The sequence below is a fragment of the Danio rerio genome, chromosome 3, assembly GCF_049306965.1.
Source record: "Danio rerio strain Tuebingen ecotype United States chromosome 3, GRCz12tu, whole genome shotgun sequence".
In the NCBI taxonomy this organism is placed as follows: Eukaryota; Metazoa; Chordata; class Actinopteri; order Cypriniformes; family Danionidae; genus Danio; species Danio rerio.
The window spans coordinates 12,553,901-12,569,230 of record NC_133178.1 but is presented as its reverse complement, the minus strand read 5'-3'; the positions used below and the strand labels follow the sequence as shown (position 1 = coordinate 12,569,230).

The window sequence follows — 15,330 nt, the reverse complement described above, 5'->3', positions numbered from 1 at the left end:
TTTCATTTTTATTGATATTCTGGTTATGCCGAGGTTAAACTGCATGATTTTAGCCTGATTTTGACTTGCCGACAAATGCCTGAAATCACAGGCCCTTGGTGCTCGTCCACGCAAGTAACAATCGCACAATGTGAACCAAAGACACGATCTGAGAGAATTGCAGAGGAGTCGCTGACACCCCTGAGATATTTGGCATGATAAATATCTGGAGCTGCCAGCGATTCAAATCATGCCGTGTGAAATGTGCTCCAGGCCTCGGCAGTGCGACCGTTTCGCTCACATTTGCAACTAAAAATAGACGTGTGCGAACTGGAAAATTTATTTAGTCGCACATGTGCGATTTTGTTTTTAATGAACTCGATTGATGACTTAATTCACTCGGTCACGGTAAAATAACATGGTCTTTACACTAACTTATGGTGTATTACGTTGGCAACCTATTGTGATTGTAGCACATGCTGACGCGATCAACAACAGCTCCTTTATTTACTTCTTGTCAGAAGTCTTTACAATGTTTTGTATACGTTGCTATGCAACGCATGGTACCGAATGGCGGCAGAGCCGCACAACGTGCGGGCCTCATAGAACACATCGTGGCACATCGTGTGAGACCCAATTCAACACCAGCCCTTTCCACACAGACTTTACCTGAGCGGCCCGGTTCTGTATTCGCAAGAAACTGAACACTGCCACAGACGCACATGCTCTAGCCTGATTTATACTTCTGCGTCAGGTGACCGGCGTAACCCACAGCGCATGCAACGCGCGTGGTTGTGCATTTATACTTCTGCTCGCTGTCTCTGTAGGTCTGCATTAAGACTTCCGAAACGCTAGTTGGCAGTGAGGTGTAAATGTTCCTGTGTAGAGTTTCTTCTCTGCTTTTTTGCTTTTCCTGAACATTTCCGGGATGTACAAGTGGCTCAAACTCGCTAATTTTGAGGCAGGAACCGGCGGACGTGCAACAACTTTAACTATGAGGTAAACACATAACAAAACTTTCCTTCCGGAGCTCCTTCACGGGACTCCACACTTGTAAACAATCGCTCGCGCCATTTGCGAGCCCAGACTCGTCAGCGCTACCAAGCCGACCAATCACAGAGCTTACGCTATGCGTCGTTGCGATGTGTAGTTACATTTTTTGAGAGGTGCACGTCAGTGACGGCGACGGCCACGGCGAAGGCCTATGCGTCAGCGCCGTAGCATATGCCGGTGTTTGACGCAGAAGTATAAATCAGCCTTCTGCATGCAGACCCACAGAGACACGCTGGATGTACTGTACAGTAGAGCTGCTGTTCTGACGGAGCAGCAGCGTTTAAAGGCTGATTTATACTTCTGTGTCAAACGCCGGCGTTTAAAAAATGTAAAATGCAACGACGCATAAATTCAGCTTAAATTCATTCATTCATTTTCTTTTTGGCTCAGTCCCTTTATCATTCAGGGGTCGCCACAGCGGAATGAACCGCCAACTTATCCAGCACATGTTTTACGCAGCGGACGCTCTTCCAGCAACAACCCACCACTGGGAAACACCCATACACTACAGCCAATTTAGTTCATCAATTCACCTATAGAGCATGTGTTTGGACTGTGGGGGCAACCGGGGCACCCGGAGGAAACCCACGCCAACACCGAGAGAACATGCAAACTCCACACAGAAATGCCTACAAACCCAGCCAAGGCTCAAACCAGTGACCTTCTTGCTGTGAGGCAAATGTGCACCACTGCGTCGCTTAAATTATAAATAATTATTAAATACTATTCAAGCTGTTATTTAGTGAAATAAAACCTATTGTACTTATTGTTTTCAAATGAATAAAACTGCTTTGCTTCTAAAGATCTCCTTGTGTGCACTTATTAGGACAAAAAACAATTTATTTTTTATATTTTCAATCCGCTGCTAAAATTCTATAATGTGCTCCTAAATTTTCAACTTCGGAGCGCATATGCTACTCCTGAAAAAAAGTAAGCGTCGAAAAGTAAAAAAAGTTGAGGAGAAATTGCAAACTCTCTTCAATAGCCAGATGAGCAAAATAAGTACATTTTTTTTACCCCACTAAAGCCTTTTTTTCCATTATGGAGTTACTAATGAAAGATATACTGCGTGACCTTGCATTGTTTCCATGTCACTTCTCGCATGTGTTTGTTTGTGAGATGTAGTTTGGACAATTGTCGTCGATTCTTCCCATTTTAAGGTCATGCAGCGTGAAACCCCCTGTCGCCGATCCATCCTACAGTGTAAACACAGCACTGACAAAACTCTACCCCAGATAGTCAAGCAATGTGAAGACATCTGTGACACGACTACTTTGAAAATCATGCCGTCTGAACTCGCCATTAAGTGCAAACAGGCACTGCAAATCATGACTAAACCAAACTTATTACAGAGTTGACAGTTGTCAGCAGCATCTTCAGTAATGGTCATGGACCTCTGACTAGAAATAAAATGGCTTTTAGTTCAAGGGTGTACATCTAAGGGGACTAAATAGATACATTTAGAATGAGCAAGCTGTGGCTGCATGTCATTTAACAAATTTTAATACATTTTAACTGTGTCTAATAATCAAGACTGACCGATGTGTACACTGTAAAACACAGGTGTCAAACTCAGTTCCAAAAGGGCCGCAGCTCTGCACAGTTTAGTTCCAACCCTAATTAAACACACCTGATCAAACTAATTGAGTCCTTCAGGCTTGTTTGAAACCTACAGGTAAGTGTGTTGGAGCAGGGTTGGAACTAAACTGTGCAGGGCTTCGGCCCTCCAGGAATTGAGTTTGACACCCCTGCTGTAAAACATTTAAATGACAAAAAGCCAAGACGACAAATATTTTTTATGGTGTTTAATATATTTTAATAAGTTAATCAAGTCTCAATATTTTAAGTTATACAAAGTTTAACTTCATATTTTAGCCACATTTATTGGTGGTTTTAAGGCAGCAAGACTTTTTTAATGTCTTTTTTTTTTGGCATTAATAAATAGATAATACACAATAGACGCATAATATTCCCAGTAATGGGTTGCAGCTGGAAGGGCATCCGCTGAGTAAAACGTATGCTGGATAAGTTGGCAGTTCATTCCCCTGTGGCACTCCCTGATTAATAAAGGGACTAAGCTGAAAAGAAAATGAATGAATGAAATACACAATAAATTGTAAGGCAGAACGAAATTACGTTATATCGGACTCAACAAGAACATATAAAAAACATCAAACACTACAAAATCCTAACATAATAAGCTTTTCTAATTTCATAAATATATTAAAATATAGTTATATATATATATAAAAATAATTTATATATATATATATATATATATATATATATATATATATATATATATATATATATATATATATATATATATATATATATATATATATATATATATATATATATATATATATATATATAAAACATAACACAATTTAAAAAAAATAAAAATAAAAATTTAATCACAGAAAGGAATATATATATATATATATATATATATATATATATATATATATATATATATATATATATATATATATATATATATATATATATATATATATATATATATATATATATATATATATATCTACTATTGCACAGTTTGTTTTAATAGTGACAATTTGTGCTAGTTTAACTACTTCCCAGAATTATACAACACGTTATTTTTCCACAGTAAGTTACATTAGTGTCACTTTACAAGATTTAACTGTTAAATTTTTATGTATTCAGAATTTTATTGTGAAATTTAGGCAGGCATCATGACTACAGCAAATTACTGTAAAAAGGCAATATCTATTGCACGATAGTTAAAGGAATTCAAGCACTACTAATATTTTATTCAACATAGAAATTAATACACATTAACTTTTATGCTAGTACAGGCTATTTATTGATATTTAGAAATGTTTACAGAATTATTGTTATTATAAAAACCTCACATTAATTTACCATAAATTTGCATACCTTACTGTGAAAGTAATGCAATTATTAGCCAATAGTTCGCTGAAATTTAAGGTCAAATATATTAAAATGTACATTTATATTACATATTAAATATCTTTAGTATTTAAAATATGGTTTTATTCAAAAGTCTTATTATAAAAGGATAAAAACTATCTCAAACCACACTGACTTGCTCCTCAGGCTTGGTAGGGCCTGCCTAATGGCATGAGCATGAGCTGACTATGGCCAGAGTGTGTTTTTACAGTGTAACTTTAAGCAATAAAATCTGAATAAGTGAATAAACAAGAATTAAATCTACAAAACCTCTGACACCCAGCCAAATCTAACAATTCTCAAGCCATATCAATATTTAAGTCTGATCAATTAAAACAGGTAATGCGTATAATAATGCATTCATGTCTCTGTTGTTTATGGAAAGACAGTAAGACTGGCTCTATACTGTATTACTTTCAAAATAACTAGTCAAATATTTTGTACTGTCATTATGGCAAGGACAAAAATAAATGAGTTATTGGAAATTAGTTCAATATCTAAAACTCTTTCTATTAAATGTCACTTTTCTTCATTCACAGATGGGTTAATAATGTTGTCTTGAGCTCCTAAATTAGTTCGCTATGGCATGTCTTTACAATGATTTCTTTCTTCTTTCTTCTGAGGATTGCTGACATTTAGGCAATTCCCCCATAATGGGAAGATACATGGGAAATTCTGCTGTGGCATCTGACTGTAAACATCCACACCCTTTTCTGAGACAGACATGTAAAGACTGTGCTTTAGTTCCCATACAGGCCAGAGTATAGTGCAGACAAAGCTCTATGACCCTAATGCAGTTTAAACACACTTCTGTCGTTGCGCTGAATGAATGCAAATAATGGCTAATGGCATAAAAGTGAACCGTTGTGCCTTTAGAGCAGCTTCAGGAGACACACAAAACTAAAAAGGTCTCAATGAGATCTCCTAAACAAGCTGATATTTAGTTTTCCTGTATATGTTTGAGTCTGCATGGTGAAGACTATACAGAGCTATTTTACATTTAATTATTCTGTACCTGAATACTGTTGCTCGCTCCAGAAAACCATAAAGCACAGTTTATTTCACTTTAATATTTGCTCATTTATGACTAAAGTTTATGAATAAATTACATAAAATAAATTACATATTTATATTTCACTCCCCTACAAAATCATTGCAAGTGATGACTTTGAAAATAGAGCTATTCAAGTCGTCTGGTGAAAGCATATCGTAATATATACGGCAGAGAGAAAACAAATATCACAATGTAAATTGTTTTCAAAATTGCAAAGCCCTAAATTTTTAGAATTATTCATATCATTAGAGGCCTAACGTAAAATTATATAAAATAAAATAAACTATTTAATGTACAAAGGAGATTAAAAATTAATTAAACAATGCTTTATAATGTTCGGTTGAATCTAACAGTATTGAGGAACAGGAATTAAATTATCAAATTCACAAAATAACACTGTATGGTTATAAAAATTTTTTATAAATAAATGGCAAACATTATAAATTCTAGGGTCAAATGCTTTAAATTTGCTTGCCTTAACACATCTATATAACAGTCTTTCACAAAATTTTATTATGCAATAATTGGACATGACCTAATAATCTAGTTCTTCTTTGACTACAGCACTTTCTTCACTGCAAACCAGTTGTTTTAAACATCCAACATACTTATACCAATCTTCATTTAGTTTTAAATACTAATGAAATAAAATGTATGGTTTTTAATTAAAATTTACCACATGTTGAGTTTCCTCCGAAGATTTCCTCATTGGATGGTACCGAGACTGATTATGTTGACTGCTACAAAAAGCTAGGTATCTGGTTAGATGGTAAATTGTCATTTGAAACGCACATAAATGAATTGCTCAAAAAGGTTAAAGCCTGTAAATCTTCTTTTTCTTCAAAGCAGCATTTGGTCAAATAACAGTATTACCAATTTTTGGATTATGTGGACTTCATTTACAGATAAGCTTCAAAACCTCTCCTTCACACACTGGATGTTATATACCATGCAGCCATTTGTTTTGTTACGGTTGCGCCATTTAAGACTCATCACTGTATTCTAAAGTGAATTGGCCTTCTCTTCAATCACGTCGACAAATTCATTGGTTTCAGTTCATTAACAAAACTCTTAATGGGAAAACTCCACCATATTTACAGTCACTTCTTAACATTCAGAAAACATGTCAAAATCTGTAGTAGTTTGCACTTCATTTGGTCGCTACTCATTTCAGTTTTCTGCTGCTGATCTGCACCAGACCTTAAAGCTCATCACTTTCATTCCACTATCTTTCTTCAAAAATTCGATCCAGTTAATAGTACAAGCTCACCATGCTTGTTTTTACTTTTTCCTTGGTTTTACAAGTTATTATCTGCATCTGTGAAATTGTCTTTGTATTGTGCCTCTGCAGCTTTGTATCTTATTTTTATGTTGCCTCTTGGCCAGGTCCAAAAGGTCCAGGTTCCTAATTGACTTACCTGGTTAAAAAAAAAGTTGTTATACTTTTTAAACATCTAAATTACAGAATCTAAATGACCTTAATAATGAAAATCATTCTCCCTTGAAAGTGTTTATAGCTATTTACATTACTATGCTCTTTTATTATAAATATTTATCAGTGCATGACATGATTTCAATAACATTGCTTATCACAACAATTTCTGTGACAATAAATCACACATCAAAAAGTGTTTTTCATGACAGGCCTAAAAACGATTAGATTAGTTAAACTTTGTAATGACTGCCCAAATCACGTGTTCTGAACTGTGGATCCTGGATAATTATAATCCCAACTTTACATTGTGACTATTGCAAATTCACACACTGCGATGCTGATGCTAAAAAATTGTGCAGCCCTACTGAAAGTAAAAGAATAAAACTATTTGAAATAACTACTCAAACAAACATACTAGCACGTCTTTAGTGTTAAGTTACTCAATGAGATTTGCAAAGAGCTTATCGACATGCTGAAAACAAGAAAACACATGCACATGAGGAGATACCATCATTAAGTGACGTTACCGCTCTTTTTGGAAGCACCATCCTCCCCACACATCCTGATGTTTGTCTGATGATACGATAAATAATCCTTCCTCGCTGTAAAGCTAGGTTACACAGTCTTTCAGACCACTATCTGACTTTAACTTCCTGATTTGATTCAGTGAAACAGCCCGATACTGTTGAAACTGGTTCGACCAGTCTCTTAAACAAAAGCAAGCAGAGCTCAACACCCCCTTTCAAGCAAGAAAATATTGAATGTGCCTCATTTGATCAGTTTTGTGAGCTGGGCGTGATGGCAGTGGCGTTCATTCAGCTCTATATACACTTAATTAAAATTTATACAACATATAAATTAAATACAAAAAGTTCAGCAAGTTAGTAATGTTTTGACTTCATTGTTTACGTTATGCAAAATGTTTCAATAGACAAAAATATGTTTTATGGGTCAAAATTATGCCAGAGATGACTAGAATATTAATGTATATTATATAACTTAACTTATATGTTATATATATATATATATATCCTACTTTATTAATAATGATGAATAATGATTATTATAGGTGCAGAAGGTGATCTGCTAAAATGCTATTAATTACAGTAATATTATTAACTAATATGAAAAGGTTAATCTGATTTATGTACAATGCAGTTTGTACAGTAATATTTTCTGTCTTTTAGAAGAGATATTATACTTTATGAGAGACTTGCTTTGTCTACCAAATAAAGAGAATCTAATTGGATTTGCACTTTAAACATTAAATAAAAAATTAAAAAGAGATTATTCTTTATTTCTCATTAAGGTTTTAGTTATGATACTCCCAAAATAATTCCACAGAAATCTGCAGATTTTTACCAAAGTTCTCTGCAGAAATAGCAAAAAACTTTCCGTCAGATTCCGTCTGGCCCAACTCATCAGTGTAAATCAAGCTTATAAACAAGGTTTATCCTGCATAGAGAATGAGGGGCACGCATCTCAGTTAAATTTTGTGCTACTTCTGGCTGTTGGCAGACTTTCTCACTTCTAAAATATAATTTCCTGTACAACTAGCTGAAATAAACTCATTATGCATTAGGGTTGGGCGTTGGTTGTGAACCAATGAGGCATTATATGATATTCAATGTAAAACAGGCAGATGAACAGTGAGTACGTTTACATGGACACCAATAATCTGGAGTGAGTACGTTTACATGGACACAAATTTTAATGCGATTAAGACAATACTCTGATTAAGAAACTACCATGTAAACATTGGGCTGGGCAATATGGCAAAAAAAAAAAATCTAGGTTTTTTATAAAAGTTTGACCGATTCACGATTTAAATTTTTTTTATTGTGTAACTAGTCAACTTAAAACATTCCAACAACAACTTGACTGAATTAACATTCTCTTTATAAGTACCTTAAAAAAACATCTGGTAAAGGAACATTGTATTTTAATGGCCATCCCATACATAAATTGGTCAACAAGGTATAAATAAATGCAAAACAAACTCCCGAGTTAAATATCGTTGCAGAAGATTTAAAAATATATATTTGTGTATATATTGCAGCTGCAGAAATACAGAGGTGTTTTTTTGCAAGTTTTGCTAAGCCTAGGAAAGATTGGCTGTCAGCTCGGCTTTGACTTTGTCTTTTTCTGATTGAATGACAGGTTGTAATGCTGCTGCCATTTTCATAAAGATACAGTGGATGTAAAGGACTGAACATGGAAATTGTAAAGCCTAATTTAACCCAATGCATGAAGTTGTGGACGTATAGCAGGAGCAAAGCACCAGATGTGTCTAATATAAAATAATATAATTTTTTTCTATTTTTTCTTATTTTCCCTTTTTTAAATACCGATCATTTGATGCACTCTGCACCACTCTGTATTATGCTGCCTGACTGCCTGTCTGGGTTTCAACTAGGTCCGCTAAATGATGTCATGGGGGCGGGTACTTTCACATTTCATTGTTAAAGCTGCTAACCTCTGCTCTTGTTCAAACCAAACTAAGATCAGAGCAGTTCGAACAAAGATCGGTGCGGTTTTCCACATGGCATTTTCACATTAAATCATCTTAAAACGTAAATTTGAATTAATCATAAAAAAATAATAAATAAATAAAAAATCCAGCCCTTTGTAAACGTCACTTTTTTAAATTAATTTCATCTAATTAAGTTCATAATCAAACTATATAGAAATCGAATTAAGACATGTGGAGTATGCCATTTTTAGCTGTATTATTGAAGTGCAGTACAGGCATGTAAACAGCATAATCAAACTATTATCGTCATGAAGGACTTTTCACAGCGTTTTGCGACAGGATATTTCATACACACATGGCTGTTTGACACTATTCTCTGCACCTATTAAGTGAGTGAAGGACCACAGACTCCTGCATCGCGAAATGTGTAGGTTTTTTTTCTTTCTATTCAGCATGCAGTATCAAATTCTATTAAAACAACAGTCTTCTACCAGTCTGTGCATCCAATGCCTCAATACGCGGGTACACAGACCAACAATTGGTTCATTTTAAACTATTCTTTTATGTGACTCGAGAACGAGGAGTCATCACAGGGAGTGATTTGTTCATTTGCGCATGCACACATTTGTGCAGGAGGAGTAGAAAATTAGTTCATTTTTTGAGTCCTCTATCGGGTGTGAGTCGTTCACATGAGAGACAGAAGCCAGTCATATGCATTTAGAGCTAGAAAAAGATTTGATCCGTTCATTTTTCGAGTCCTCGGTTTTGCGTCATCTCTTTGAATATTGTCACATGATAAACGAGCGACTCAAAAACAAACGTTTGGGCTAGTTGTTAGATGGGACGATAACCGTTAACCGTTTTCAAGGTATACCACTGTTTGGAAATATAATTCGATAACTGATGTAAACATAGCCAATGACATTAAAGTAATACTGTATATATTTCTGTCTTTATCAAATTCATTTAACAAATATTTAAATACACTGAAAATACTATAGTTATTATGGTCCCGCCTGCAATATTTAAGCTGTCCTTTTCATGCTCACAAAAAGCCTGTGATTAATTAATTTTTATGCATTGACTGCTTCTTTCCTCTATTTTGAACATTCATATGCTCCCTCTAATATATCATAATATAAATATATTAAATGTAAATATATTAAAAATGTTCTTGGGAGAATGAATTGGGGCAATGTTTTGAGGAAGAATGGTAGCTTTGGTGCACTGCAGAGAATACGTTCTAGTACAATTTGTGCTCACCTTTGCCTGATACATTTTAAAAGTAAAATTATAGAATCATAGAATCCATTTCTCAAAAACCAGGCTATCTGAATTTTTTTCCAATATTGATGACAGAGGTGACAGATGTCCATGCACCTCAGTGTGATTTAAGTCATATGTTCTTTATGTTAAAGAATTAGTGGATTAACAATTTTACAATGTGTCTGAGGTGTTGCAGGTAAATATAGGCCCATCCCCTGATGTAGCCATTTTTAGGGTTCCAAAGATTTGCTCCCAGTTTTATTCTACACAACTTGATATTTTGGCATTTACCTCATTATTAGCTAGGCGTCATATTCGACTTCACTGGAAATCAAATAAGCCTCCAACTACATTCCAATGACTTGTTAATACCATGCATTTTCTAAAAGTTGGAAAAGGTTAGATGCTCTGGGAAAACTAATTTCTTTAAAAAGTGGCAATGTTATTTAACTTTAAGGGCTCTATTTTGACGGTCCATGCGCAAAGTGCAAATCGCAGGGCGCAAACGCTTTTAGGGTGTGTCAGAATCTGCTTTGCGCCGTGGCGCATGATCTAAAAGAGTTGAGCTTATTTTCTTAATAAGTTATAGGTGTATTTTGAGAATAAACCAATCAGAGTCTCATCTCCCATTCACTTTAAGAGCCAGTTGCGTTGCGCCATAAGCACATTTGCTATTTACATGATGTAAAGTAAGTGTAAGTGGAAAAACTGAGCATTTCACTAGCATGAAAACAGTTAAACAGAGCATCTCATCTACTTTCACTTTCGCTCTCGTGGATAGGGAAACCTTGTATGCACAGACATCAATTAGCCTATAAATAATTCATCTTGTTTGCTAAACACAAATATTAGAAAGCTAGATTCAAAACTATATCTAAATTCAGTTCTAATTTCCAGCAAACAAATAAATAATGAAGTGAGTTTTATGAAGTGAGTTATTTCCAAATACACATGCTATGCCCATATGGTCTGAAACCTGCCAGGTGGGCAAACCTAAGCTAGTTTTTAATTAAACAAATATAAATATGGATATAATAGATAATACTGCTAATAATAATAACATTATATAAAAGAAAATTGTTATGAATGAACTGAAAAAGCCTCCCGAGATGAAGACATAAAGGCAGTGGTTTTTAAATTTATGTAGGCTAGAAAATAATATGTTTTGTAATATTATAATCCTTTATACTTATATCCTAAATATACCCTTATTATATCCTATATATACGCATCCTTAATATTTTAATTATTTTTCATATGTAAAGATATTTGCTTATTGCTCTACATCTTGTGTGTATTAAGCAGTGTGTAAGCGAAGTGCATAACTAACGCGCTCTGCGCTGGACTTTAGATTGGCTTTGTTTTGGTCTATTGAAAAATCTATTATGGTTTCTTAAAATAGCAACGCACCAGCAATGCACCTCAGAACGCCTTCCTTTTTAGACCAGAACGCCTATGGGCGCACATATGAGCGCAAACGCATTTGCTATTTAAACAGCGTGGCGGAAAACGTCAAAACAACTCTTGCGCCAAGCTGAAACTAGCAAACAACAATTGCGTCGCACCTTGCGCCACATAGCGCCGGGTGTATGATAGGGCCCTAACTCTCTTAACATTTTGCTTTCCATTTAATAGATGACCTCTCCTTCTTTTTTAACTTATACTGTTTAATTGTAAACAGATACATTGTCAATGTTGAAAGTAAATGAACATTGGATTGTGATTGTTGAATGTCTGCATTTAGTTGGTTGTAATTTTCTGTACACTTTTCTTCCCCTTATTATTATTATTATTATTATTATTATCAATGCATGTTTTTTTCTTCTCTTTTGTAAAAACAAAAAACAAAAAGATAAAGACATGTATCTATTTGTACTGAAATAGTTAAATAAAAAAAATTAATAATTAAAATGTTATATTAAAAATGTTAAGTCAAGTTATAAATAAACATTTTTTTTATTTTATATATATATTGTGTGACAAATGGGTTTAAGGTTGACCCTTTTCTTGTTTCTTTGGTTTTTTTTTTTTGTTACAAATAACCTTAACAGCATAACTGAGAACAAAGGAGGAAAATCAATAACTCCTCCATTTCTCTTAATGACTAATGGGAGGAAAACTGCTGTCAGCAGTCCACTCCTTTGACCGGATGTTATCACAAGAAGACCTTTTACTGTAAATGGTGTTTAGATCTACATACCATTAAAAACTCTCTCTTTTCATCAGTCTAAACTTTACAAAATTATTAAGTTGATTTAAGTCTTTTCTGCTGTTTGATTAATGAAAAAGCTAAATATTCTAAACTCTAACAAATTCAGGATTTCCTCTAAAAATTCTTTGTGAACAACTCCAGTTAATCATTTTCATAATAACTCAAGCCACAGTCAAGAGTTAAGATGAGTTAAATACTAGCATACAAGACAAGTATGTATCGCCTTACAGCATATGACTGCATAATGCCAAACTACAAATGCTCATTTATATTTTATTAGAGCCAAGCTAGCTCTTTTGTACTCTTAACCCTTTAACGGGCATTTTAGGGTTAGAATTGCTTATGCAAGTACATCCTTGATGAAACAAAAGGCATCTAATCATGTTTCTGGTATTGAAATCAAACTCTAATTAGCCAATACTACACTTTTCAAATGAAAAACATTGCTTGCGATCTATTAAGAGAAGTTGAAGTGAATGTAAAAGTTGCCCGTTCCCTAATTTGAAACAGCTGTGGTCACATTCAGGCTCTCGACCACAGAAATAGCACATAAACACAGCTCAGCAAGGCACGCTAGTTTAAAATTAAGCGGTAAAGGCCTTACTTTATTTCTTTAAAAAGCACCATACCATATTCCACCCTTTAATTACATGAACTCAGACTCATCTAAGTGGGCCTCCCATGACTTTGTGCTCTATGCTGCTGGTTACCAAATGTACTCAAAAGGAGATCCACCAGTATAATAGAAAGGGAAAGGATTTGTGTTGGGATAACATGAAGGAAATAAATTAACTTATATTATTTTTTGCAAATTTCAGGGTCTTTAAAAAGTATTAAAAGTTAATAAACCAATTATTAGAAAATGAAGGCCCTTAAAAAGGTATTTAAAAATCTTATTCACATTTTTATAAGGTCTTAAGTTTTGTTCAAGCGTTGTCCAAAGTGTTTGACTTCAAAAAAAAGTATAATATATTTATTTTTCTTGTAATAATAACAATTACGTGCCGAGGCGCATACGGCAAAAGCTCCTCCGTCTGAGTGATGTCACGTAATTTGCAAGAAACGCGGGAAGGTGATGTGACGCTCTCCACCTGTAGTGAAACCAAAGAGCAGAAAAGATGGCAAAATGGGAAAATGTAAGTTTGCGTGCTCCTAGTTGGAGAAAGACGAGTTTAAACAGTGGCTAAAGCCTGTCACTGAAAACAACCACGTAATTTATTATTTCAAGCTTTGTTTCTTCCGAGCTCATCTGAGTTCTGTTGCATTGTTGTGCTCGATTGATCAAACTACAACTGTTTATTAACAACTGTTTATTAAGTTAAAGGTTTGATACTGATTATAACATGAAGTGTTGATGAGGTCTTAAAATATTCTGAGAAGGTCTTTAAAAAAATCTTTGAAAAAGGTATTGAAATTACCTTCAGCATTTCTACATATACCCTGAATTTGTAAGTGAATTAAAGATTAAACAATTAAGTTGTTGAAAAAAAAATCTTAATAACCTTAAGAGTTGTGGTAATTCAGCTAATTTTAGATAAGTAACTTGAACAAACAGCAAATAAAATGTTTAGATGCAAGTGCCGTCTAAATTATTCCATCGAAAACAAAGTTTTTTCAGCCTCTTTTGTTTATGTTGACATATTTCACCATAAAAATCAAGAAAATGACTTTGCAAAAAGTGGCATTACTAATCCTACACACATGAGCCTGATAAAATGCTTATTAAAAGGAAAATTTCAAACAGCATTAAGAGGTTTTTGCATGTAAACTCTTCAAACTTATATTTTTGGGGCATTAACAGACAAGAGGGAATGTTCTCGTTAAAGCAAGCTTGCATTGCTGTATGCTTAAATTCAGGATAGGAACCATATGCAAACTATCAGGTGATCACAATCAACCCTTTCAATAGTGTCTATATTGTGTCCAACCACTCGCATTCAGAAACACACAACAGCTGTGTAGTTTCATATTTCTAAACACAGACAAACACAACTTGGCACGATTTGGCAACACAGCCTAACAATGCACGCACTTTATACAATGGAAACCTATGGTTAGCCCACTATAACCACACAATCTACTGTCTAAACTACTAAAATAATCTATGAACAAACCTGTGACATAAATAAACGCACCGAGATTTCAGCCAACAAATATCATGATACCAAAAGCAAAACCTTTACATTTACAGCAGGGGGAAATGACGAAAGTACCTATTTTTACAGATCTGACTGTTGTTTATAGGGAAACGGACACTACACGTATCAAAAGTAACGTTATTTCCAAAGCAAATAACAAACACATGGAGTAAATAACGGGAGTTTTTAGGCGTTGCCTTACAAACACAACACGTTTAACCCCTTTAAACCACATTATATCGACATAACCAAAAACATATTTCTTAAGACTTCTCCGGGTAGCAGTTTAACGTTACGCTTTTTATGTTATTAAAGGGATTTACAGTTTATGTATGGTGCACAAGACATGCGAGGGCTGCGTTTCAAACCGCAAACTTCCACAACAAACAGCATAACAATTATAAAACTCGAGTAAACTTGCCGTATTTCGGTTTCTCTTCCATATCCATTTCAGCTTAGCGTGTTGTGGAGCAGCTGTGGTGAACTATACTTCAGTGACCATGAGGACTTCTGTCCACAACAAACTGCAGAGCAGACTAGCGATTCATGAAAGATGAAACTGGCTGGGAGTGATTTGATTGACAGGTCTTTTAACCAATCACGGGGCGTTCTCGTGCAGCAGATTTCTTTTGTTTTTCGTGTAAATTATTAAGATAATATTAACGAAAGGACACACATACTGTGAATTTTAATACAAACTGATTCAGGTAGCAGGATATAATATAAGCCAAATATAAAATTTCCTTTATGTTATATTATTTTATA

At 34.5% G+C, this 15,330-nt stretch overlaps 1 protein-coding gene across 5 annotated transcripts in view; it reads right to left on the bottom strand.

Annotated features, from left to right (window-relative positions):
• zgc:63569 overlaps positions 1-15,129 on the bottom strand; it is a 55,591-nt gene extending 40,462 nt beyond the window's left edge. For 2 of the 5 annotated variants that reach the window (XM_073936117.1, XM_073936109.1), the window contains exon 1: positions 14,987-15,129. In XM_073936117.1, coding sequence (XP_073792218.1) covers positions 14,987-15,014 — 28 coding nt within the window. In that variant the 5' untranslated portion in view covers positions 15,015-15,129. 5 annotated transcript variants of the gene reach the window in all.
• Positions 15,130-15,330: the final 201 nt, after the last annotated feature.